At 38.4% G+C, this 26,243-nt stretch overlaps 1 protein-coding gene across 1 annotated transcript; it reads right to left on the bottom strand.

The window, feature by feature from the left end:
• Nucleotides 1–3,620: 3,620 nt before the first annotated feature.
• EEF1E1 (eukaryotic translation elongation factor 1 epsilon 1) lies at nt 3,621–9,008 on the bottom strand. The gene is made up of 4 exons (XM_070942517.1): nt 8,849–9,008; nt 6,308–6,508; nt 5,308–5,403; nt 3,621–4,358 (listed from the first exon to the last, which is right to left on the bottom strand). Exons 1-4 carry the CDS (start codon nt 8,954–8,956, stop codon nt 4,221–4,223), a joined length of 543 nt encoding a protein of 180 aa, XP_070798618.1. The 5' UTR covers nt 8,957–9,008; the 3' UTR covers nt 3,621–4,220.
• Nucleotides 9,009–26,243: the final 17,235 nt, after the last annotated feature.

Genomic DNA, 26,243 nt, shown 5'->3' with positions numbered 1-26,243 from the left:
CAGCTCTGGCCTTAGGCTACCTGCCTCTTTGAAGTAGAATAGATGTAGCCCAGGAGCTGTCACATTAGATCACGAGGCTGAAGAAAGCTGAGAGTGATTTAGTTCTTCCAATAAAAGGAAAAGTTTAATGGTTCCAAATCTTCTTAAAGGGAGCCAAGCTAACATCAGAAGAGGAAAAAAGGATATCCTTAAGAGGTAATGCTTATTAAAATACCATCTTCCCTCTTCGCTTGGCAGTGAAGATTATGATCCAAGTAGCAGCTGAAATTTTTGCCAGTTATTACTGTTGCAGGAAGGTGTACAGCTTCAGGAATATAATGAGTACAGGTAGTCCTCGACTTACAACCACAATTGAGTCCAAAATTTCTGTTGCTCAGTGAGACATTTGTTAAGTGAGTTTTGCCCAATTTTACGACCTTTCTTGCTTCAGTGGTTAAGTGAATCACTGCAGTTGATAAGTTAGTAACCCAGTTCTTAAGTGAATCTGATTTCCCCATTGACTTTGGTTGTCAGAAGGTCACAAAGGGGGATAACATGACCCTAGGACACAGCAATGGTCATAAATATGAACCAGTTACCAAGCATCTGAATTTTGATCACGTGACTATGGGGATGCTGCAAAGGTTGCAACTGTGAAAAACGGTCATGAGTCACTTTTTTCAGTGCCATTGTAACTTTGAACGGTCAATAAATGAATTGTTAAGTCGAGGACTACCTGTAATTGCTACTGCAAACTCAAACTTACTCATTAAGTTTGATATTCTTCCGTATTATGCTAAATCCATGGGGTTATTGTATTATAAATTCATCACAATGTATGCAGAAATGGAAAATCAAAGTTTTGTAACTGCAGGAGAGAAAAACCAAGATGCTTGCATTTCGCACAATCATAACATAGTGAGGGGATTTTTCAGCATTTCGTGATTTATTATTTTTTATTTCTCTAAAGCCAAGTAGTGAAATTTTGAGAAAGAGATACAGGCTTAGAAATAAATAACAGGATGCCACCTAAGCCACTTATTTATTTGGGGCCCATCTGACAACAACAAGGACTCGGTGGTGTACAAAGATTAAAATCTAAAAAAACAATAAGTCATGGCACCCTAGGTAAATGACATCTTCCAACCATAAAAACTGCGAAGTCTCAGTTTATGATAAAGAAAAAGGTGGCATCCACATTGTAAAAACATGTATTTTAAACATTAACATTAACATTAAACATTATCCTTATTACATAGCCAATAAAATCCTTTGGGGCAGTCTTTTTCTATTAAAAAAACCCCAAAGTCCAATATATACTAAATATTACTTTTTTATTGATTTTTGGGAAAAAGTAGATGTAAACATAGTTCTGCAAAAAAAAAAAAATCTAAAATTTTCAAACAATAATATTCTTTTAAACTACATACCTAGTACTTAGAATTTGACAACTAGACAATGAAAATGGATTCTCTGGGCCCTGATTAGTGTGAAAAGATTGATATAGCAGCAAAGATGAATGTATGGCCTATTTCATTCAATGGATTGAGGATCTGATTGTACTTGCCAGGTATGATTGGATTGCCTATAGATCAGTGGTGAAATCTTGCGCATGCGTGCTGTGTGCATGCATGCGCAGTGCGCACCATGCACCAAATGCGAGGTGCGCACACACGTGCAGTGCATGCCAAAAGGAGACATGGGGTAAGTAGAACAGTGCACGGGGGGATCAGCTGTGGCGCACAATTTCTTTTTTTACTTTTAAAAGCATTTTTTTTTACAACCTATTCGGCCGAATACGTTGTAAAAAAAATGCTTTTAAAAGTAAAAAAAAAGGCTCTGAAGATCGCGCGGCTCAGCTGGGATTGTCAGAGCCTTTTTTTAACCTAAAAGTGACTATTTTAAAAGCAATAAAAGAATAATTTTTTTTACAAAAGCAAATGGCAGCCACCTTTTATTTCCTAATTCATAGACATGTTATTTCTGAAGTATAACAACATATTCTTGTACATAAAAAAATGAAAATAGCATGGATTCTTTTCATATATTCTTTTCTTTACATTCTTTTATGATGTTTGTGTGTCTATATTTTTCTTGACTGTACACCGCCTTGAGTCCTACGGGAGAAAGGCGGTATAGAAATATAATAAATAAATAAATAAATAAATAAAATATATATGTTGGCACCACAGTAATGCATTGATGCATTGACACAATATTAATTAATAATATTAATGACACAAAATGCGGGATGTGGTGGCTCAGTGGCTAAGACACTGAGCTTGTTGATGGAAAGGTTGGCAATTCAGCGGTTCGAATTCCTAGTGCCGCGTAATGGGGTGAGCTCCCGTTACTTGTCCCAGCTTCTGCCAACCTAGCAGTGTGAAAACACTTTAAAAAAAATGCAAGTAAAAAAATAGGGACCACCTTTGGTGGGAAGGTAAAAGCGTTCCATGAGCTTTGGCGTTTAGTCATGCCGGCCACATGACCAGAGAGAAGTCTTCGGACAGCGCTGGCTCTTCATCTTTGAAACGGAGATGAACATCGTTCCCTAGAGTCGGGAACGACTAGCACATATGTGCCAGGGGAACCTATACCTTTACACACTTAAATCATACTTGAAAAAATGTTTTCTTGCTGTATGGTCTCTCATGTATGACACTAGTCTATTTATGGACCACATTATATTCAAACTAATGTATGGTTATGCATATTAAAAATAAACATGAAGGAAACAAATTTAAACTGCGTTCATCCTTCTGCAGCATCATCTTGCTGTCCTGATAATGGTCAGGAAGGCTCACTAAAAAAGCTAAGATCAGCAAGAATGACAACTAGCTGTTTATTTGCAGAGATGTGTTTTATTCTAATATTGAGTAGAATGTGTACAGTCTAATCACACCATATGGCAGAGTGTTACTTCCCAGAGGCAGATACTTGAGAAAATAACACCAAGCTCTTCCGTGAATTTGAATGCAGCAGTTATACAGGATATTAGATGAGCACCATCATTCATTTTCAGTGCCTGTACAATATAGTTTCCGTTTTACAACGTCTATGTATTTGTGAAGAAGCAAAGCAGTCAAGAGTAAATTATCTGAGATAATGTATCTTAAAAGTGAATCACGAAAGCAAGATAACCAAAATATTTTCTCAAAATGTAAATCTTATAACAGTAGGAAAAGGTGCAGAGCAGTAACAGGCTACAGAGATGCTTTTTCCACTAACACCTAGAAATATCAATTCTGAAGATATAAAACAGCATGTTGCAGGTTTTTTCTACCTGTATTATCAGTTCCCAAGCAGATGAAAGTAAAAGGATAAATTGGTGGTGGGGATACAACATACAGTCTTCAGATGCTGATCAAGTGGTGGACTATTAGCGCTTAGAGGCAAAGATGCAGAGATCTCCACAATGGTGGAATGGATAGTGAAATTAATGGAATTGGCTGAGAATGCAAAACTATTTTGGCTAAAGAAAATATTTTGTCTTTTTTTCTACATGAAAGCTTGAAACTGAAGAAATATGTGTATAGTGATAGCTTAAAAAAATCCCCACTACCATGCTACTGGAGAAACAATTTTATTCATGTGAAATAATAAAATTAGTATCGCCTCAAGAATTAAAAATACAACTTTGGAAAGGTTGAGCGTTTTATTTTATTTTTTTAAATAAAACAATGTTTTTAAATCCTCTTTTCAATAAATACTCTTCTGGGGATTTTTTTTGCAATTTTGTAACAACTTGAATTTTCTACAGAGGAAGTAAGACATAATCTAAGTATGAGATTTAACATAATTTATACACTAAATAGGATTTGCTTCCCATATATTTCACTGTTCTCTTTCAAAATACTTGGCACAATAAATTTTTCATAATATTTACAAAACAAATGTGATCATCCATAAAAGAAAAATACAACTATGCATAATACAATTGAGGCAATAACATAGGTGACATCACAGCAGTTAAGGTTTTTGTCTTTCATACCATATAAATTAAGCTATGGATCTGTATGTTATAATGTTCTAATTGAAGAAGTTTGATTCACATTTTGTTTGGTAGAAATAAACCAAACTTGTTTTAATTGTGACTATATTTCTAAATAGCTACTTGATGCAATTTTATTACTTTAGGCACCAACTGTTCAGCTTCACATATGGAAATGACAAAAATCCATGCTTGCACATTAAAGGTTTCAAACATTATATTCATTTCTCTGGAATTCCTAACTTAGTGCTTAATGTGTATTGTAGAGCCTGTTTTTCATGAAAACTATGCTAGACAGATGCTGCCGGATACCCGGATAGTGCTGAATATGATTGAACCAACGAGATACGTTAATGTATTTCTCCTTTTCCTGAACTGTAAGGTCAGCCTAAAGAATGGAAGAAAAAGCTATTTGTAAACATTTTCATATAATAAATTTCTTTTCAAGTACAAAAATATTTCTTCCTAAATAAGAAAATTACATGCCATTTTATCACGATCCATTTCTCTTCCCATACAATATTCATAAAATCAGGACTCGGTGCTTTGCTTGTTCCTGTTTTTTTTTTGCTAAAGAAACTCAAGATTTTTCTCCTACCTTAAATTCCTGCAATAGATCCAAACTCAGTGATCTGTGCTATGTTTTAGTCATCTTCTGTTATCACTGCAGACTATAAAAGCAGTAGCATTTTCAAAGCTTAATAAAACCTTTACCAAGGTTTATCTGCTTCCAATGCCTTGTTTTTAGCCTTTTTTTCCTGTCCTAAGCTAAATGTTTGAAACATAAAAATTCATTTGTATTATGAAAAAATAGTCAGGAATGTCACAATTTTCCTATGCTGTACTAGGTATGACAATTTTATAGGTAGTCCTCATTGAATTACCATTCAGCAACTGTTTGAAGTTACAACAGTGATGAACGAGGGGGACTTACAACTGTTCCTCAGAGTTGCAGCCATTGCATCACAAGATTGCAATTTGTGATTTGCAATCAGTTTACACTTATAACAGTTGCAGTGTCCTGGGACCACATGATCACCATTTGTGACCTTTGCTGCTGACTTCTGACAAGCAGTCAATTGGTAAGTCAGCAGGTTGCAAATGGTGATCACATGACTTGAGGAATGCTGCATGCATTGAAACTGATCTTGTGTGTCCATCTGGTCACATGACATTGCACTTTACAACTGTGTCATTTAGCGACAGAGTTGCCGATCCCAATTATCCCAGTTAAGCTAGGACTACCTGCATTAAGGATTTTCAAATTAAAGTACCGTACATATGGAAAAGAGATTTCAAAGATATATATTTTTCTGTTGTAATAAGTTTGTACTCACTATGATCTGGTGCAGTCCATAGTATAATAAAATATCAGCTAAAGTAAAATTGTTTCCTGTAATGTAAACTTTATCTTCAAGGTATAAATTAAGGTCCTAGAAGCAGCAGAAGAAACCAAACATTATCAATTTATAGATCTCTTCCTGTCAAAAATAAAATTTTTGCAGGCAACCCACCAGAGGGGTTCAGTATGTGTCTTCCAAGCCTATTTATTCAAGGTGGGACAGTACCAAAGTTTACACATGAGAAAGTGACTTGGCAGGTGAGTAGTTGAGAGGCAAAAATGGGCATTTTGTTTCCCCTAATACCGATAGCTTCCTGCACAGGCTATGCAGTAAGAAGTCTTCAATGCTGTGCAGGAAGCTATTAGGGGAAACAAAATGCCCATTTCTGTGCTGCAAAGCCTAAGGAAACCACACACCACAGGCACCATATGAATACCATGCACAGAATAGCCCAAAGAACACACAGTTAAGAGAGAAATTCCCTGGAGATGGGCTCCAGCATGAGTCCGAAAACTCAGACTGTTTACTTCTTATAAATCCTAATGGTGGTAAAAAACAAACTTTATGCAAAGCATCAGGGAAAAAAGCCAAAATCATATTTCTGAGTCAATAATGGCTGCTAATAATAATTCAATAATAAAGGTAAAAGTTTCCAGTTGTGTCTGACTCTAGGGGACGGTGCTCATCTCTTTTTCTTAGTTGAGGGAACCAGTATTGTATGTGGTCATGTGGCCAGCATGACTATACACTGAAGTGCATGGTGTTACCTGCCCACTGAAATGGTACTTATTTATCTACTCACGTTTGCATGTTTATGAACTGCTAGGTGAGCAGGAGCTGGGACAAGTAACGGGAGCAAGTAACAGGAGCTCAGGTCTCAAATCCAGGCTGCCACTTCCCAGCTGAAAGTTCAGCATCTTTAACCCCTGAGCCATCGCACCTTCTGAAACTAGTGCAATAATATTCCAAAATAAATGGTGTTAATTAGTCTTACCTTCAGATTTGTTCTGATTTCTTCTTTAGTGGACTGTTTATCTATTTGTGCCACTCTGTATTCTAACCACTGTTGTACTACTGCTTTTTCTTCGGCTGTGATTCCAAGCAGCTGTTCCTTCTTTGCTTGTTTGACTAAATGAATAGCTATACTGGTGAGGCCTGTCAGACTAGAGCCATTATTTTCCTGAAGCACAGGAGTCTAAAAAGAATTCAAAATGATTTAATGAAACAAGATTTAAAATTCTACCAGAAACACAGTTTAGCAAATTTCATTTTATTAAAATTGTTATTTTTTAAAGATCTAATACTATTAAAAAAAAAAATGACAGAATTCAAATTACTCACAAAGCTAGGATGGCAGCCTTCCTTCTCAATATATTAAATCCAAGTTGCCCCACCAAGGAATTTTAACTTTCAATTTTGATTCCTACCAAGTCAATCGCAATTCTTTGATTGGTTTCAACAAGAATAGATTCAATTTACTGTATAGGCATCCATTTACCCTGTTTCCCTCAAAATAAGACATCCCCTGATAATAAGCCCAATCAGGCTTTTGAGCGCATGGCAATAGGGCCAAGCGCTTATTTCAGGGTTCCAAAAAATATAAGACAGGGTCTTATTTTCGGGAAAACACAGTAGCAAATAACAAGTTACGTTTTTAGAGTTTTTGTTCTTAGCATTTGTCCCACTTAGTTGCAGGGTCTGCTTATTCTACACTGTCATCACCTAATTCTTATAGCAAATGCATTCCAAAGAGTTTAGTTTTTTGTTACAAAGCTTAGCATTGATAGGAGCTAGGAAGAAATGACTATCCCAGGTTTCCCAGCTGGTGTTTATGCCTATGGAAGGACTAGAACCTGAATCTTTTCTGCTCATAGTCCAGCACCTTAACCAGTATGTCTTGTTGGTTCTCACAAGTTGAGGTTTCTATTTAAGTTCTGTATTTAAGTACTAGCCCTGCTTTCCAGAAATTACATAAAGGTAAATGAACAGTCAGGTAGAAGATGGATGGCATCCCCTCCTCCACACACGAGAATTTGAGCAGGTGGCCACCTTTCCAAGCAAGACTGTTCTTTTTCTTCTCTGCTGCTGAACTGAATGATTTATTTTTTAAAGTACAGGTAGTCCTTGACTTACAACAGTTCATTTAGTGACCATTCAAAGTTACAACGGCATTGTAAAAAATGGCATATGACTATTTTTCACACTTATGACCATTGCAGCATCCCCATGGTCATGCAATTTATATTCGAATGCTTGAGAACTGGTTCATATTTAGGACAGTTGCAGTGTCCTGGGGTTCTGTGATTATCTTTTGCAATCTTCTAATCAACAAAGTCAATGGGGAAGCCAATTTCACTTGACAACCCTGTTACTAATTTAACAACTGCAGTGATTCACTTAACAAACGTAGCAAGAAAAGTCGCAAAATGGGGCAAAACTCAACAAATTTCTCCCTTGGCAACATAAAATTCTGGTCTCAATCGTGGTTGTAAATCAAGGACTATCTGTAACCTGTGGCTTTTTGTGTTCATTGTTTTTAGCAGGTTGTCCCATTGATACCATCTCACACTATCTGCAAGTTTGAAATGTTCCACTAGAAAAAACATAAACCAGCATACCTGAGAGAACACCACATAATTTTTCTAAAATGCTAAGAAAATATTAGGGCCACAGAAAGGATCTGAAAGGGCAGTACTTCTACTGTGATTGTCAAGGCTGTCGGGAACAGCTCTCAAAAACAATGCAGAGCCTTAGGAAGGCTGCTTTTAAAGCAGGGTCTTGAACACACTTGGTGCAGCACCTTTTTGAAATGCATCGCACAGGCAACGTTAATATCCGAGTGGTTCTCAATCTGCAATCTGGCATGTTGCAGGTGGGATGCAGATTTAGCCATCAAAACCTCTGAAATGCTAGCAATGGTTAAGTTACCGTAAAACATAAATGCTCTTTTGCTTTAAAAGCATAGCTTTGCTTTAAAAGCAAAAGAGCATTTATGTTTTACGGTAACTTAACCATTGCTAGCTATGCTTTGCTTTAAAAGCATTTATGTTTTACGGTAACTTAACCATTGCAAGCATTTCAGAGGCTTCGATGATTAAACCTGCGTTTTGAGTTGCACCAGAGGGCTCTTGTCCACGCATCGGGTTTTGCCGTGATATATATATAAACCGCAGAAAAAGAGAAGCTTTTTATCACGGGCAAAACCCCGATTCTTGGACAAGAGTCCTCTGGTGCAATTTAAAATCTTCCCATATGGACCCGTTGAGAATATACCGAAAATGCAAGCTGCACCCTTTGCATTTTACACGTCGTGCAAAAAGCTTGAAGATTGATGAACGAACGTGGCTGCTGGCGAGAAGATTACCGATACCCGGTTCCGTTCACTATCGAAGGAATCGCGCCTCGGAGCTCCTAAGACTTTGGCTAAGCATCCTTTAAATGTCAGCAACGTGGTCTGGGGGGGGCAGCCGCCCACACGCCACCCTTTGCCGGCTCCGGTCCCCCGCCTCCCGCTCTTCTTCCCCAGGACCATCACCTTCCGCTCGCCGTGACTGCTGTATTTGTTGCCCTTCTTCAAGCCCAGAGACTTCTCCAGCAAGCTCAGCTCCTCCACGCCCAGACCGGGACCTACTGCGGCCGCCATTTTCGGCGGCGAGGAAAGAAGCTCGGAAAAAGTCGTCTTAAAACTCTCCGCAAAATACCGCGGTGACTGGAGGATGACGACACACCTAAAGTCCCGCCTTCCGGAATATCCCCTCCCCCCTCTCTCTCGCTGTTGGTAGGCGGGGCTGCCTTGGAAGAAGGGGGCGGGATAAGTGAGATTGGCCAATCGGAGGCGTTTTCTCCCCACATTGGCTTTGGCGCGCGTGTGGGGGAGGGCGAGGGCCGAGGATCTTGTAGAGGTGTTCAAACTTGGCAGCTTTAAGAGTTGTGGACTTCAACTCCCAGAATGCTCCAGCCAGCCAACTACGCTATACACCTACGCTGGCTGGAGAATTCTGGGAGCTGAAGTCCACAAGTCTTAAAGCTGCCAAGTTTGGGGACCCCGTGGTCTTCGTCAAGCTGGCCGATTCGAACTTGTTTCGTTTGAACCGCGTGCAGACGTTAACGTCCGTCCGACTTTGCTTCGTGCCAAAGGAGAATAAGGGAGTTTCCTCCCTTAACTGTCCGGCTAACTCATTGTGTTTCCAAAATCTTTGGGGAATGCCAACATGCTCAGAAGCTTTGGGCTGGCACGGCTGCACAATTATTTCCAGGATCAAAAGCTTCTATCGACATAGTGATAACACTGTTGTTGGGCCATCACACCACAAGCACTGCCCCTTCCTGGGGATGGGCCTTTCCTGTTGAATTTGAAATGGTTTTCAGCAGATTTTATAGCACCAACTGGAAGAAATATTTCCCAGGAAGATTGTGGTTCCTGAAAACTCACTTTAAAGAAGTATTTATTTATTTATTTATTCAATTTGTATGCCGCCCCTCTCCGAAGATTCAGGGTGGCTCACAATGCATTTAAAATCATTAAAAAAACATTTAAGAATTAAAAACATTAAAAACATTAAAACTCATTCACACTCATTCACAGTACAAAGTACTTTTGCCTTACTTTAAAGAAGTTGAGAAAACAACAATAACTATGATTAGTTTTCAGGATTCAACAGAGCTTTGACCAATATTGCTCCACAATCCCTAGTATAGGTCTCCTGCGTGAGGAGCGGGTTGGACTAGATGACCTCCAAGGTCCTTTCCAACTCTGTTAATGTTACATTACAGTGGGAGAGCCCATCATTATTGGGACTGAGTTGGGGTTTGAAGGAGATGTTTCCATATAAATGCCCTCAAATTGTAAGGGGCTTCATTGGGGGTGGGGGGTGGGGGGGAGAGAGACACAAATAAGAAATAAGGAAATTTGTGAAGAGATTAAAAGAGTTCAGTCTTAAACTGAAACAAAATTGGTGCCTGTAAAGAATCCAAAGCGGAACACAGGTTTTGTCCCTAATCTGGTCCATACAACTTCCATCTTTCTCAATTACCTGAATCTGTGAATTCATCGTAGTAAATTCATCGTAAAATATTAGTGGTTGTTCTCATTCATTCATTTATTGTTTAGCTGTTTTCCAGAGTCCACTTTTTGGATTATTCCAGTAGGTGGCACTTCATGTTTGATCCAGTTCTCCTTCCAAATACAGTATGAAACTGTTCAAAGTCAAGAAGGCATGGATGAGGAAGCTGATGGTGTGGCTGTACTTTGCTGAGAGGTATGTAATCTATAAGCGTGCTTGAGACACAGACACACATATACAAAGTCCTTGTCAAGAACTGTCAGTGAAAAGAAGTTGAAAAATCTATTCTGTCAAAAGGCACCCAGTTCTAATCTACTGTTATCAGAGTCAAGTTTTAACTAGAAAATTCCTTAGGTTATAAGTTAAATGTCAGAAACAATTAATTTGGTGCTTGAAATATGAAGCGAACGACTATCCTTTGGAGGAAGCCTGACAGCTTTATGGATGTCATTTTGGGATCAGTTAAAATGAGCTTTGTATGCCAAAGAATTTGAATGTGTCATATTCCTCTTAGGAGCACCATAATGTTTTCTCTTTGCTGCTTTGGTTACTTCTAGACAAGATTTTTATTGTACAGTTACTTTTCTTATTGATGGTATTTCTTTGTAACACTCAATATTTCCCCATTCCTTATTCTAGTAATTTGAGGTTTTTTGTTTTTTTCCAGAAAAGTAATCAAATACCCAATAATGCCTTTTAACCGGTATCCCTAAGGTTCTCTAGGTAAAAATGCAGAGTTTAAAAATGGCAGTATTCTTAGCTAGTTAAGGCCAAAGCTAAATAATATAATGAGAAAGAGTCTGCATGCCCTTTCTGTTTGGAATGGAGTTTTAATTATAAATAGAGGACACCAAGTTGTTTGCCTGCAAAAAAAAAAAAAGTCTTGAAGGAGAAATATATCAAGATAAATCCTCTCCTCCACTAATAAGATATTTGAAATTTAGTTTTTAAGGAAGCTGAAGCCCTCATCTCTTTTTGTTATGATTATTTAATACCCTGCTTCCCCCAAAATAAGACATCCCCTGATAATAAACCCAATTGGGCTTTTGAGCACATGCACTAAAATAAGCCCCCCCCAATAAGCCCTCCCCGAAAATAAGTCCTCCCTGAAAATATTTAAATGCATGCATAGCCGGTCCCCGGCATCTCCTCTGGTTAGAGTTAGGGTGACAGAGTTGGAAATCAGGTAAGATGGCAAGAGGAGCCCCATCTTGCTCCACACGCCCCAAAATAATAAGACCTCCCCAAAAATAAGGCCAAGTGCTTATTTTGGGGTTCAAAAAAATATAAGATGGTCTTATTTTTGGGGAAACCCAGTAATTAAGATTTTAGACTCCTATACAATACAATATCCTTAGAGAGATGTGCATAAACAGTGCCACTATTTCTCCAATCAGAAATTCAGGAAATAACAATTCTGTGGTTTTAGTATGTGGCAAATATAAGAAAAGCTGTTCAATGTAATATGGTAAAGCAACTCTCCTTAAAAAGTATTGTAGTGGCATGGTTGCACCTATTGGATGAAATGTAGGAGGCCTAAAACTTCCTTTCTTTAAATCACATACAAGTGCTTTTGACACGCTCAAATACTACCATCTGCCCTGGTGTATAGCTTGGTAATGAATGCTGCCACAGTCTATATTCTTGATAGTTACCTCTATATAACTCTGGCATGTGAAAAATAGAGCTCCCATATCTTATATTACCTTTCTGGCAAAGAAAAATGTAAAGAAAAAGTGAAATAAATTTTATAGCATAACTTTCTGTTCCTATAGCATTCCCTTCCCTCCTTTGGAAAATAGACCAATCTTACAAGACAAACAAAATAAAGCTTTATTAAAAAAAGAAATTAAATGTAAACCCTTTATTTTTAAAGGACAAAATGCAAATACTCAAGATTAAGAAAAATCCAGGATTTACTCAAATTTCTCTTTTTCCTAGAAGTTGCTCCACTCAAGGTCTGGTAACCACCAACGTGTTGCAATGTGGAAAGTCATCAAGACCTGATTCTTCCGGAAAGTCTTTGAGTAGGGTGTGATATGGTATAGTAGATCACCTTCATATAATACACCATTGTTATAATAAAGACATCAAATATTAATGGCTAGGAATTTGATTGTCACTGGGTTTTGGGGTTGTTTTTAATTTTTAATTGCAATAGTAAATTAATAATAATTCCAATGAATTCTGAGGGTGTTAAATCTCATGCTTTTCTGCCTTGGTCAAGTAACTGCTGCTTTGTTTAAAAAAAAGCTCCAACTTCCTATTTTGGAAAAAGGGACAAGGTTCAGGTGATCTGATTTTGTACATGACTTAAAACAAGCGACTTTTCCTTGTGTAGGCTCCAGTTGTGAAATCCAATTTTTTTTACTACCGGTTCTGTGGGTGTGGCTTGGTGGGCGTGATGTGACTTGGTGGGCGTGGCAGGGGAAGGATACTGCAAAATCCCCATTCCCTCCCCTCCACTCCTGGGGGAAGGATATTGCAAAATCTCCATTCCCACCCCACTCTGGGGCCAGCCAGAGGTGGTATTTGTCAGTTCTCTGAACTACTCAAAATTTCTGCTACCAGCTCTCCGAACTGCTCAAAATTTCCGCTACCGGTTCTCTAGAACCTGTCAGAACCTGCTGGATTTCACCCCTGGTAGGTTCCATATGTATAGGTGCTTAGAGGTATCTACAGAGGATGCTAGTTGTAGTATCTCAGGCAGAGAAAATGTCTTGAAGAAAGCCCACATGTCTGCCCTTTCTAAGTCATGGGGACTACCCTTAAATGCAAAAAGATAACAGCTGGATAACTGCAAGGAGGATAAACATAGATTACTGAAATCATTTTGGTGAAGGGTTGCTCAAAATTTGAAGCCAATGAGTAGCCTATTCTAGAACACAAATGTATTTGTTGACATTTTATTTAGAAATTTATGTCATCTTTTTAGTTTAAATGTTACTAAAAAAAACAACAGTGTATTTTGAAACATACCTTTGATACTATTAAAACATGTATTGGATATTAATGTAACCAAGACCAATTATTTATAATATAGTCAGTTGCCTTCAACTTGATTTCCACTATCCAAAGTCACTCTCTAATAAAATTTAATCTAATCTAAAAAGTTTAAAAGGAAAGATTTGTCAAATTATAATAGATCCTTCATTTTTTCCTCTCATGAGTATCACTTTGGTCTTTTTGGATTTCATAGCAAATCAAGAAAAATACTAGGGGCTTTATCGCTTCCTAACACTTCATTTTTGCCTTTTAGTGAGGAGAATTTATCATTGTAAGTGTGTGTGTGTGTGTGTGTGTGTGTGTGTGAGAGAGAGAGAGAGAGAGAGAGAGAGAGAGAGAGAGAGAGAGACAGAAACAGATAGAGAGAGAAAGGTATCTATCTGATCAGTAGCGGCTTGATTGGTAGCAGCTGTTCTGAATATGACTTCTGTAAGAGAAGTGAATGTGTTAAGGAAGTGTTGTTAGCACCTGAGGCTGGTTCTATTGGCACATTTTCAGCAATAGGCTCTTGAATTTGCCCTGTGTGAAGTGATGGCAGCTTGTCATGAAATGTTTGTAACATTTTCCTGATACTCTGAATTTACCCCAGAAAGTGATATGACTTTAATACTGCCTTTAAACTCTAGGATTTAGTTAGATGTCTAGAAGAGGCAAATGCCAGACACCATTTTTATTCCTTCAGCTGTTTTACCTACCTATCCGCTAACCTATCTGGATAAGTAGGGTTGATTTACACACGATGCTGAGTCATAAGGAATGGATTATACTAAACCAAAAGCAAACCACATTATAATTTAGTGTTATGACTAGGCGTTGTTTATGATTTGTTGTGTTTTGAAATATAAACAGGCAGTTTTAGTGTATACTATCAAGTTTTCAACTTGCATTACTTTTCCCTTTGTTCATGTCATAATTAACAGGAAGCATTACAACAACAATACCTAAATTTCTAAGTCCAATTCAATGTGCTGGTCCTTGTTTTTATAATGGTTGGGATTTTTGAACCTTGATTTGGGAAACCAATCTGTGAGTCTCCAGATGTTGTTTGAGTCCAACTCCTATTATCTACGGCCAGTTGGGCAATGGACATGGATAGTGTCATTTTTAATCCAGCAACATCTAAAGGAGTTGGACCTATTATCCCTCCTTGATTTACTCCAACATGAGTGGTCAAAATGCTGGCTTCTCTGTCACCATAGGTCAGGCAGGCAGCGATATGGAAAAGTTTTCTCAGTGATGAAACTAAAGCAATCTCAGGCCACAATAAAACCATTTAAACTAAAACTAATTTGCAAGTTATCTAGTACTGGCTTATTGAAAGGAAACATGTTTATTATTTTTCTTTCCCTCTCTTCATTAGTTTAACAAAAAAAAGATACCTTGCTCTGAATTCCCACTTTAGTTTCCATGCTCCTGGATTAAGAAAAATATCCTGTCATAATAGTAAAGAATAAGTATGATCATCTGTAGCAGGGAGTTCCAACTCTAAATAGAGTTGGAATTGATTAGTTCAGGGATGAGAGATACCCAGGAAATCTCAGGTTGGGACCAAACTAGGAACGGGGAAAAACATCCTAGAGTAAAAAGCACCTTTGAGACAACCATGACCTCGATGACTGAATATTTCCATAGATATCCTAGAATAAAGCAACTTCCATATTGCTGTAAAGAAAACAATATACTGTGTTTCCCCCCAAAATAAGACCCTGTCTTATATTTTTTTGAACCCTGAAATAAGCTCTTGGCCTCATTTTCGGAGAGTTCTTATTATTTTGGGGTGCGTGGAGCAAGATGGGGCTTCTCTTGCTGTCTTACCTGATTTCCAGCTCTGTCTCCCTAACCCTAACCAGATGAAATGGCAGGGACCGGCTGCCCTTGTGGTTAAATATTTTTGAGGAGGGCTTATTTTTGGGGAGGGTTTATTTTTTGGGGGTATTTTTTTGGGGGGGAGCTTATTTTAGTGCATGTGCTCAAAAGCCCGATTGGGCTTATTATTAGGGGATGTTTTATTTTTGGGAAAACAGAGTAGACATAGCCATGGGGTCAAGGTTGATTTTCAGGAAAATTTATATTTATTGTGAAGTGAGTGTGCTTTGAATGATAGCATAATGATTTGCAATTCTATGCCTAATAAGGAATGAATCACATACAGCTTTAGCTAAGACTAGACAACCTGTGACTTATTGAGTCTTCCTTTCAGAGATACGTATTTCCTTAATTCCAATGTGCTGTTGCCACTAGAAAAGTTAGAATACATTCAGAGACATATATCAGGTCTCGAAAATAGACTGAATGGCTATGTGTAGCATCTGTAAAAAGAAAAGGCTTTTGAGTTAATAAATATTGTAAGTATGTTATCTGTTGCACCAGATTCAGAAAGCATTAATTAATCATTTAGATTTCAAATCCAAGTAATTTGAAATTTGGACGGATCTTGTCTAGAAAATGAATCTGTCTCGAAATCCTTTTCACGCAAGTCCATTTTCTGCCAGCACAGGCTTTAATCCACTTGACCCACCAAATCACCGAGAGTACATTACATTTATTCAGTAAAGTAATCAATCAGTAGGAAATAGGATTTTCTCTGTATATATATTAAATGACAGAAATGATGAGTTCATAAAAACGTCAAGAAATTTTCATCTCTGTTATCTCTGTCTTAGGTCAGCTGTCTCTAAATAAATTATCTCAATTGTGGGAGGCCTCCTTATTCTAGACTCTCCTATAAAGTAGAATACCTACAATACAACACTGGCATTATAATAAACCAGAAACAGGAATAATGATCCAAGTCAGCACTGATGATGATGGTTTGCTCATTTGCATAATTTGGTACTAATAACTGCTTATCTCAGAAACAAACATCCTTTGTTCCTTTAAATATCAGTCATGTCAGTATTAAATTGGAGGAAAGAAAATACAAACAAAAATTAGTAACTTTTTAATCCCATTGATTGCAAATGGAATGTACTTAATTTTCCCACTGATATCAATTGATTTAACTATGTACAACAGTATAATGTAGTATTCCTTGAGAATCAAACCCTTTTGAATTCAAATTCAATTCCCTTTTGAACTTTCTGTTCCTAGAAAGTTGCACACATGAATATAAATTAAGTTGCTGGAATTCACCTATGTGAATTTAGCCATGTAAAACTGATAGTTTAATAGAATTAATTTACAGCACACTTATCTCTTTATCTTTCCTTTAAGGAGTTCAGCATGATGTACAAATGGCTTTTCTCATATTATTTCTACAATAACCCTGAGAGGGAGGTCAGGTTAAGGAAAAAAAGGATTGGTCTAAAATTCCCCAGTGAGCATCATGGTTAGGCAAGGTTTTACATATTCTTCTGTCTTCTCTAAATCTGCAATTCTCCCCATGACTTCATAGCAGAACCTAAGGATGGTTCTCTGCTCAAGGTGTTCCAATTGAAAAGCAAAGTTTATATATTTCAATAAATAAAATACCGTATTTTTCAGAGTGTAAGATGCACCTTTTTTCTCGAAAAAAGAGGGTGAAAATCTGGGTGAGTCTTATACTCTGAATGTAGCCCCACCTAGCTTTTCAAACAGAGGTTTCAGAGGTTGAAAAAAGCATCAGAAACAAAGCTTCAGAAAAAAAGCCCCCAAACAGAGCTTCAGAAAAGAAGACCCAAACAGAGTTTCAGAGGCTTTTTTTCTGAAGCTCTGTTTTGGAGGCTTTCAGAGGCAGGAAAAAAAGTTTTTTCTGAAACAGAGTTTCAGATGTTTCAGAGGCAGGAAAAAAAGCAAAAAAAAGCAAGGCACGGAGCTCACAACCAAGGAATCTTTTGCTAAAATTCACCTCTGGGAACAGCTGATTGAAGGTATTCTGGGAGGCCAATCCACCTGCCAATTAGCTTTTTTCTTATTATGCTCCCCAAAAATGAAGGTGCGTCTTATACTCTGGTGCATTTTATACTCCGGTGCGTCTTATACTCCGAAAAATACGGTACTTCATCCTTCCACTCTTTCAGCTAGCTAGCAGAAACACGAATGGAAAAACCGGTGCTTTTATATGAATGTACAAAAAGTTCAACCTGATCATTCTCAATGGGTGTGTGGCTATATAACAGGACTGCGCAGAGAAGAAAAAAAAACTGAAGCAGCTTTTGGGGGCAGATGCTCGTTTGGGGTAGATAAATTTACCATACATTAGGCAGGTTCATTGCTAAAAAGGCTGGTCATTGGCTTTACATAAAGTTTGGAACATTTTTGTAATAATCCAACCGGTGGAAATGTTTATTGAGTTCAAGTCCCACCTCAGCCATGACTTTGAGTCAGTCAGTCAACCTAACTTACCTCACAGGGTTGGTGTGGGGGAAGATAGGAGGAGGAAGATGTATTGGATATGTTTGCCGCCTTGAGCTATTTGTAAAAATAATAAAGGCAGGATACAAACAAACAACGTTGTAATAGTTACCGGATTTGTAAAAAAAAAAAAATCCACCCCCACTCCCCTATGATATGACAATAGAGAAGATTCAAAGGAGGATTATGTATTTACCTGGATGTGTGTGGATGCTATTGGTGATTTTTGTTGCTGCTGCTGAAATTGAATGGAATTATTCCATCTAAATGTGTTTTGTGTTGCTTTTGTAAACTGCTTGGGTTTGTTTTCATTGAAGCGACCTAATCACATTCAAACAAAACACATAAGAAAATGAGCATGGAATGGAGTTGATAAGAACTTTGAGAAAAAAGAGGTTAGAAGTTTAAAGGACTGAAGGCAGTGTATGAAGCAATATATGGATGCAGTTGAAGCGGTGATGGTTTGCAAAGAAAGCAAAATAAGGATTATTTATTTATTATATATCCCCCCCCCCATCAATCCAAAGAAACTTTGGAAGACCAAACAATGTAAAAACTAACAATCCATTAAAATTAAAGCATAACAAAAACTGAGTAACCACTCATCAAATACCCTAATATCAGACTTTCTTTAGCAAACATTCCAGCTCCAGTTCCTGGAGAACAGTCAGATCTTCACATCCCTTTGAAAGTCCGATAGGGTAGGCTGTATATCTCATGGGGAGGTGTGTGTGTGTGTGAGGGATAATTTTCCATGGTTCAGGTGCTAAAATAGAGAAGACTCAATTCCTAGCATCCACTGGAGGATACTCGTTCACCACCAATACCTGAAGCACGCCCGTTCTGCCAGCTGTGGTGGGACAGGCAGAAACCACTGGGAAACGCAGTACTACAGTAACCTGGACCTATCCCACACATCAAATTTGAATTGTTTCCAGAAAGTCCCTGGGAACCAGTGAAACTCACATACAAATAATGTTACCAGGATGTCCCAGGATGCCCAAGGAAACTACAGATGGCTCTGCATTCTGGACCAGCTGAAACTTCTGAATGCTCTTATGGAGCATCCCGATGTAGAACATGCTATACTAGTCCAATCAACAGGTGACTTATACAGTGAAGACTGTTGTTATGAACTCATTCTAACAATATTTCTGTTTTTGTTCTCATTTTCTATTCCATGCATAATGTTGCTTACTCCAAAAGGGAATAGCTTGATGGCTATGTATATTAGGGCGTGCCAAATGTTTTAACTTTCAGTTTCCAAATATTAGAAGTGCTCAAAAGTTGTAACATGCTTTGGGGATTGTAAAGATGTTTTGGTTACTTTAATATAATTTAGATGTGCTTGGTAAGTAACTGTATAAATATCATGAGTTTTTAACATTTTGTTTGTTTCATGAATGCATATGTATAAAGCCACTAGAAATCATACTGTCATTACTTGGTTGCCACTAAAATTTGACAATGGGGGCAGCATAAAAAAATTGGGGAAGACACCTATGGCTGGTGGATTACAACTTCTCTCCCCTAAAATAGATCATGATTGCTTGAATATAGAATGAATGGTTGAATGAACACACACACACACACACACACACACACACACACACACACACCACACACACGAAATACAGGAAGATTGAAATAATTGAAAACCAAGCTTAAGGAAACAACAGTTGATCTGCTTTGGTGGTGCATGAATTTGGCTTATTGGTGATAAGACTTCCTCTTACTATCTTCTTATTATCATCCAGAGATAGCTCATTTTATGAGCATTTAGCTTTTATTCTGAAGGATGGTTCACAGAACAAAGGGAAAAAAAGACTTGCACTGGGAGAAAGATGAACTATCAAGGTACTGATGGTGATTTCTAGCTGTTGAAGATCAGGCTTCCTTATGGCAGCCTTCTATCTGACAACCAACAGTTTAGCTTTGCTGTCAGCTGTGATCCTCATGAGATAGGTTTATCAAGCTTGAGGTAATACTATCCAGTGGCTGAGATTCTGTACCTCAAAGTAGAAGAGGGGAAAAAATTCACTTAGCAATGAAAATGCGGCACTATTATTTCTACTGTTTTTATTTCCAATGCAGTGAGTTAGATATGGTTCCCTAACTAATAATCCCAACGCATATTTTTTTGGGGAAAAGAAAGAATAAGAAGGATGGGACTGGCTTAGTCAAAAACAGATTGCAATGTATTGAATTGAATTGACTTCAGGCTGTAAGGATTATGAAAAATACCTGTTCGCATAGTGGGGAGGGGTGGGATTTACTTCTGAATTGTCTCCAGCTCTCCAGACAATGCAAATACAAGAATGGTAAAATAAAAGTCAGCTTCTAAATGATTTTTTTAAAGTGTGTGCACATAAAATCATGCATATGACTTGCTCATCGTACTGTGAAATTAAATACTTCAGAGCCGGGTTTGGCAGACAGAAAATTTATGGCTACATGGCGTCGGATGCTACAAAGCTGGTATAAGAAAATGAAAGTTGCAATTCAGGATGTCATTCTTGCCACAGAGCTTCAAGACAATGCTCTCGGAAGGAGAGCAAAAGCAGGGCTGTTTCTGTTGTTTAATTCTAGGGCTGGGGAACCTGTGGCTGTAGGGCCACTGGCAAGCTATGTCCTAATTTCATGTGGCACTTGGCCTACTTTCAAAAGCTCTGCGTGAGCAAACGATTTAGACTCACCTCTCATAAACAGCACACTCTTAACATCTATCCAACTTCGCCCACAAATACAGGTCTGGTTAAGAAAAGTTCTCTTCAGAAGGTTTGGATGAGATGTGATGCCACTGGTATTGTTGAACACCTCAGTGCCCCATTCTTCCAGCTATATCAAGAGATCAAGTGATCATATAAAAAAGGAAATATCCTAGACCCTTTGGGTAAGAACTGTTCTGATGCTGAAGTCTACTGCATAAGGGAGAAAAAAAACCCTTTATATGTCTCTCGAGAGACATCTTCAGGTTGTCAAACATCTGGCAGTGGCACATTGGAATTTTCCCCAAATTTGGTTGTTTTGTACATGGTCCATCTGTTTGGGAGTCTCTTACATTTTTTGTGGATTGGAGAATCTGACCTGTAACTCACACATTGCAAATGCAACAGGTTGCAATATCGTATTACCGGTACTCAAAAAAGAAGTCATTGCTGCAAGGGAAGGTTCCAAGATAAAGATTCAGGAGATTGTTATACAAATACCCACGAGCAAGATTCTCCATTAGTGGTGAAAAAGCTGCTAGAAAGAAAATGAAGGCATTTCTTCACTAAAGTAAATGGAGAGATACTGCTTCTAACTTGGAAATAATTCATTGGCTGGAATTCTTGTCACTCTGTCTTAATGTCTATGGAGATTCTTAGCCATCCAGGTCATAGTTGTCAGAGCTGAAGAAGCTTCTTGGATGAGAAGCAAAACATCTTCAAAGGAAAACCAGAAAGCCCAGTTGCCTCTTGAAAAAAAAAAAAACCAGCTTTGGGACAACTCTGTCTTAACCTTCTTTATAGATTTTAAAAGGAGAATTCGGTGAGAATCAAGCTTGGAAATAATCACTATCGGTTAAGGTCACAGCAAAGAGTCTGATAGACACCTTCTGTATCTATGTGCCTTTGAGTCAGTGTTGAGTGTTCTTATTTCTAGTGTGATGCCTTAATCACTACACCAAGTCACCTTCTAGAGCTGTGATGGCAAACCTATGGCATGCATGCCAGAAGTGACACGCAGAGCCCTCTCTGTGGGCACACACGCTGTTGCCAGCTGCTCTTCTGGTTTCTGGTGCGCGCTGGCCAGCTGGTCATCGTGCGTGCATGTGTGCACCGGAAACCCAAAGACCAGCTGGCTGGTGCACACATGCGCATCGAGCAGCTGGTCTTCAGGTTTCCGGTGCTATGGCACGCCCCTGCGCATGCACGCACCTGCATTCCGGTTTGGGCACTTGGTGCTGAAAAGGTTTGTCATCACTGTTCTAGCGACTAAAATTCTTCTTCAAATGATCCTACAGATGTTGGGGCAAAGACAAAAGGAGCTCATAAAAGCTTGAAACCAGAACTTCGGCTAGTGGAGAAGTTTTACTTGCCACTTTCTAGAATTTTTGGTGAGAGAAAATATGTAAGCAAAAGAGTATGGATGAAGACACTTGTCTGAATCTATAACAGTTTTTAAAAGTCAGGGTCAAAGACCATGCACTGACTGCTTTGAAGGACTCCTAGGAGAAGGGGTAACTGTTATTCATCAGTCTCTGCTCAAAAGGAAAATAGATCAACACAGGAATTTATGTCGTTATGCTAATGATATTTTTTTAATCATTTGCATGGTGAAGTGATGATATCAGTCTGAATGTGTGTGAGTCCCTTGTACTGCAGTTTGGTAAATCAAGGTTCACTGTATTACATTAGTGGCACAATGGCACATGGTTCAGCTGTACCCTCTTCCTTTTTATCTGAACTGGTAAAGGCAGGGAGTGGGGAGGTGCATTCAGACTTGCAAGATTCGGTTACTATAACCTTATAATAGAAGCACTTCAGGTAGTCGTACTCAATATATGACCAGTTGCATAGTAACCATTCAAAATTAGGACAGATCTCTCCAGAGCCTCTTGCAAACCATTTTTGAACTTAACAATGGCCATTCCCCCATGGTCATGTGATTGCATTTTGGGCACTTGGCAACCTTTCTTTATGGCCATTTGCAGTGTTCTGTGGTCACATGACTACAATTTGCAACGGTTTCTGGTATTGACTTCCTGTTCCTGGCAAAAAGCATCTGTTGTGGCAAAATGGATTTGCTTAAAGACCACAGAGTTTGCTTTACAACTGTTGTAAACAGTGTCACAAAATCAGTGTCACAAAATTACATGAACTTATGACCGCAATGATTTATGACCATAATTCCAGGCTCAATTGTGGTTGCAAGTCAACGACTACTTATATTTGCATTCATGATTTTGGTTTCCCAGTTTGGTTTAGTTTCAAGGGTGACAAGAATCACACAGATTTCTAAACTGGATCAGGATTCCCTAGACATAAATTGGGAGGCTTCTCATAGATAGCATGATCCAGAAATCTTCCTGCCTTCATCTGTGATTTGCTTGAGAATTGAAAAAGTGAGAAAATTTCCATTAGAATTTAGGGCTTCTTCCCCCAATTCACAAGGGCAGTTGTAAATATGTGCATGTGTATGTACATGAGTAAGAAAGTGAGTTGTAGAGAGGAGAGAATTTGCAACATGAAATGCCTGGGGATTTTCTCAATTCCTGCTAAATTTTTAAAAAGGCTTCTGGCAGAAATGTCCTATTCCAGCCCTGAGAGTATTTCATCATAGTCTTCTCAATCTGGTACAGCACTGGCCAAGGTAATGTACTTTGTAGTCCAACAGATCAAGAGAGCATTCAGTGAGGCAGGCTGCCCTTTCACCTCACTCCTGCTTCTTTGTTGAATTTAGTACTTGTTTCAATATACAACTGTTGTCACTGCAACAAATTGATTCTCTCATCGCCTCCTACTTGTTCCTTCCTTTGGCCAGTTGAGGTCACTGTAGTACCATCTCTCAGAGAAGTATCTTGATGGTTTTTATTTCTAGTGTTTTGGGCTAAACACGCACCTTTTTTGTGGAGGAAACGGTAACAGCAGTGTAATCTTTACTTCAGTTTATAAAAATGAGGGCTAACTGACGGTTGTAACTTTGATGGAGATTTACCTACCGGCTATGAAGCAATCAAATTCACACTGTTAAGGGAAAGCTGATGAGTTAATGAATGCAACGTAATTGTTCCACTCTGCAAATTGACGGTGAACCCACATATGTATTTGTTGGAAAAACAATCTGAATTAGGAGAATAAATGAGGATTTTATTTAAAACAAAAACAAAATTGGGAAAGAAATCGAAATTGGCATTTTCCTTCTGCCCTCGGCTATTTCTGTCAGTTTTGTATTCTCCCCCCCCCCCCCAAAAAAATGTCCCTAGGTCAAATTTATCTCAAAAAGCAATCCTGAACAGAAGTTGTGCCAGTAGGCAATCTGTTCACATGTAGCTCTATTAAAAAAAAGGAGAAAAAAAGGAATTGGCAGTGGAGGGGTTTAGTTGGTTAGTGAAGTCAACTTGTACTAAAGGCAAGGAACTCCAGTAAAGCCTCAGTTAGCACTCAATAATATGGACTTTGCATGCAATGGACCATATTTCTGTAGTGATTTGTGCCTTTGACACACATATGTGTCATCTGCTTTATGATCTCATTGTGCAAATGGCATAAATTGCTGCAATGATATATTTTCTTATTCAGTTGAAATTTGTGGCTAGCAAACTCCTTCCTTCATTAAAATTTATTGCATTCCTACAACTACTGTAACTATGACTACCATATCCAGCATTACCTTAGTCTAGTCAGTATAAAAACGTCTAATAATTACTTTACTTATCAGCCTAGTTGCACTGTGTTTTCTGTTAGACAATGAAACCACATTATCAACAACACCTGTAATCAACATAACAATAAATATCACCGTCAATCTTATCCTTGACACCTACCCATTAACTTTCATCCCAATTGTCCTATCCCTAACATAATCCATCGTAGAGTTCTCAACGTGATACATACCAACCAATTCCTACACTAACACATTTACTATACATCATACCTTCCTAATTATTATGTTTATATACTATATCTACTCCATTATTTTAATCATAGTAATCACAATATCTAACAAAACAATGGAATCTTAAAGTATAATCTAAACAACCCTTGACATATAATGAAAACATTCTATAGAACTAAGGCAATAATTCAATGGAGAGAAGGGGCACAAGAGGGTGATAGATTAAGTGATTAAGACAGAGGATTTTCTTCATTGTAGAATATAAGTGTTATCCACCCATCCTGTTGTTGGCAGAATGCCATACTGGCATGGAATTTGCTGTTTACCCTGCTGATCCCTGTCTTGCCTATTTTGACTCAGTACTGTACATAAGACATTGTGAGTCCAATATAAACAACAAGCGATAAGTAAAATGATTATTTGATTCAGTTTAGCTGTCTTTCTTCTGCACATCATGAGCCATTGGGGAAGTCACCTGTCAATCATGATATCGCTACAACATTGGGGTGACCCTTGCTGCAGGTCTGCATCATCTCAAGGTTGCTCTCTGGGTCCCTTTTTCCTATTCAAGCTGAATAAAGTGTTTTTTTTTTTAAAGAAAATCTAAACTTTTTTTATTTCATTCTGCATCTGGATAGTTTATGGGGCTGCATTTTAACATATTTATATAACATTTAATATGTATTTATATTTAAAAAGGGGACATAGTGGCTAAGACGCTGAGCTTATCGATTGAAAGGTCGGCAGTTCAGCGGTTCGAATCCCTACTGCCGTGTAATGGGGTGAGCTCCCGCTACTTGTCCCAGCTTCTGCCAACCTAGCAGTTTGAAAGCACATAAAAAATGCAAGTAGAAAATTAGGGACCACCTTGGTGGGAAGGTAACAGCGTTCCGTGCGCCTTTGGCATTTAGTCATGCCGGCCACATGACCACGGAGACGTCTTCAGACAGCGCTGGCTCTTCGGCTTTGTAATGGAGATGAGCACTGCCTCTAGAGTCGGGAACGAGTAGCACATACGTGCGAGGGGAACCTTTACCTTTATTTTAACAAAGGCTTATTTGAAAATGTAATGTGAATGGACTGTACAGTATTTTGAAAACCCTCAAAATGGAGGTTATTGGCACCAATGCGCTTGTAGACATGAGTCCTCATAGCTTCTTGCCTCGTTGACTTTTGTTTTGTTTGAGGACCGGTCACTCCACCGTGACAACCATTTTGTAACTTGATAGACTTAAACTCTCCAAGCTAAGCAATTAATGATTGTTCCAGCTGACCATTCACTAGTACCTCCAGCCCTGTAGCTGGAGTTGTGCTGTTTTTAAAAAAACAAAACAAAGTAAAAATAAAAACAAACGCAAAAAGCCAATCTTACAAACCACTCTATGAGAAGAAAAAGAAAAGAAAAAATTTCCTAAAAACATTTGTCCTTTCCCCACCACAAGCCATCTATTTCTGTATTGTAAATATAAGAAAAAGCAGCTAAATAAGTACATGGTCTCTGGGTAGAGAAATGATATGAAAAAGCCTGGACAAATGGGTGAGAATACATCACAGTATTATTTTCCACTGCAAAGAGTCTGTCTGTCTGTCTGTCCCTCTCTCCCTCTCTCCCTCCCCTCCCCTCCCCATCCCTATCAATATATCTTTATTGATATAGATATACCGTGTTTCCCGGAAAATAAGACCCTGTCTTATATTTTTTTGAACCCCGAAATAAGTGCTTGGCCTTATTTTCGGGGAGATCTTATTATTTTGGGGCACATGGAGCCCCAAAAGAGATGGGGCTCCTCTTGCCGTCTTACCTGACTTCCAGCTCTGCGTTTAAATATTTTTGGGGAGGGCTTATTTTCAGGGGGAGGCTTATTTTAGCGCATGCGCTCAAAAGCCCGATTGGGCTTATTATCAGGGGAACAGAGTAGATATATAGCT

This window comes from Pituophis catenifer, unplaced genomic scaffold (assembly GCF_029215685.1).
Source record: "Pituophis catenifer annectens isolate HBS135680 unplaced genomic scaffold, rPitCat1.0.hap2 SCAF_3, whole genome shotgun sequence".
In the NCBI taxonomy this organism is placed as follows: domain Eukaryota; kingdom Metazoa; phylum Chordata; class Lepidosauria; order Squamata; family Colubridae; genus Pituophis; species Pituophis catenifer.
Note: the sequence above shows the minus strand (reverse complement) of the source record. Positions and strands in the feature narration are given on the sequence as shown.

What these genes read in the sequence shown, in the direction of transcription:
- EEF1E1 (XM_070942517.1), bottom strand. Translation starts at nt 8,956, where the DNA reads ATGGCGGCCGCAGTAGGTCCCGGTCTGGGCGTGGAGGAGCTGAGCTTG. An exon ending in GCAGTCACGGCGAGCGGAAG is followed by an intron (nt 6,509 to 8,848) that starts GTGATGGTCCTG and finishes AATTCTTTTTAG; the next exon opens with ACTCCTGTGCTTCAGGAAAA. An exon ending in AAATCAGAACAAATCTGAAG is followed by an intron (nt 5,404 to 6,307) that starts GTAAGACTAATT and finishes TGCTGCTTCTAG; the next exon opens with GACCTTAATTTATACCTTGA.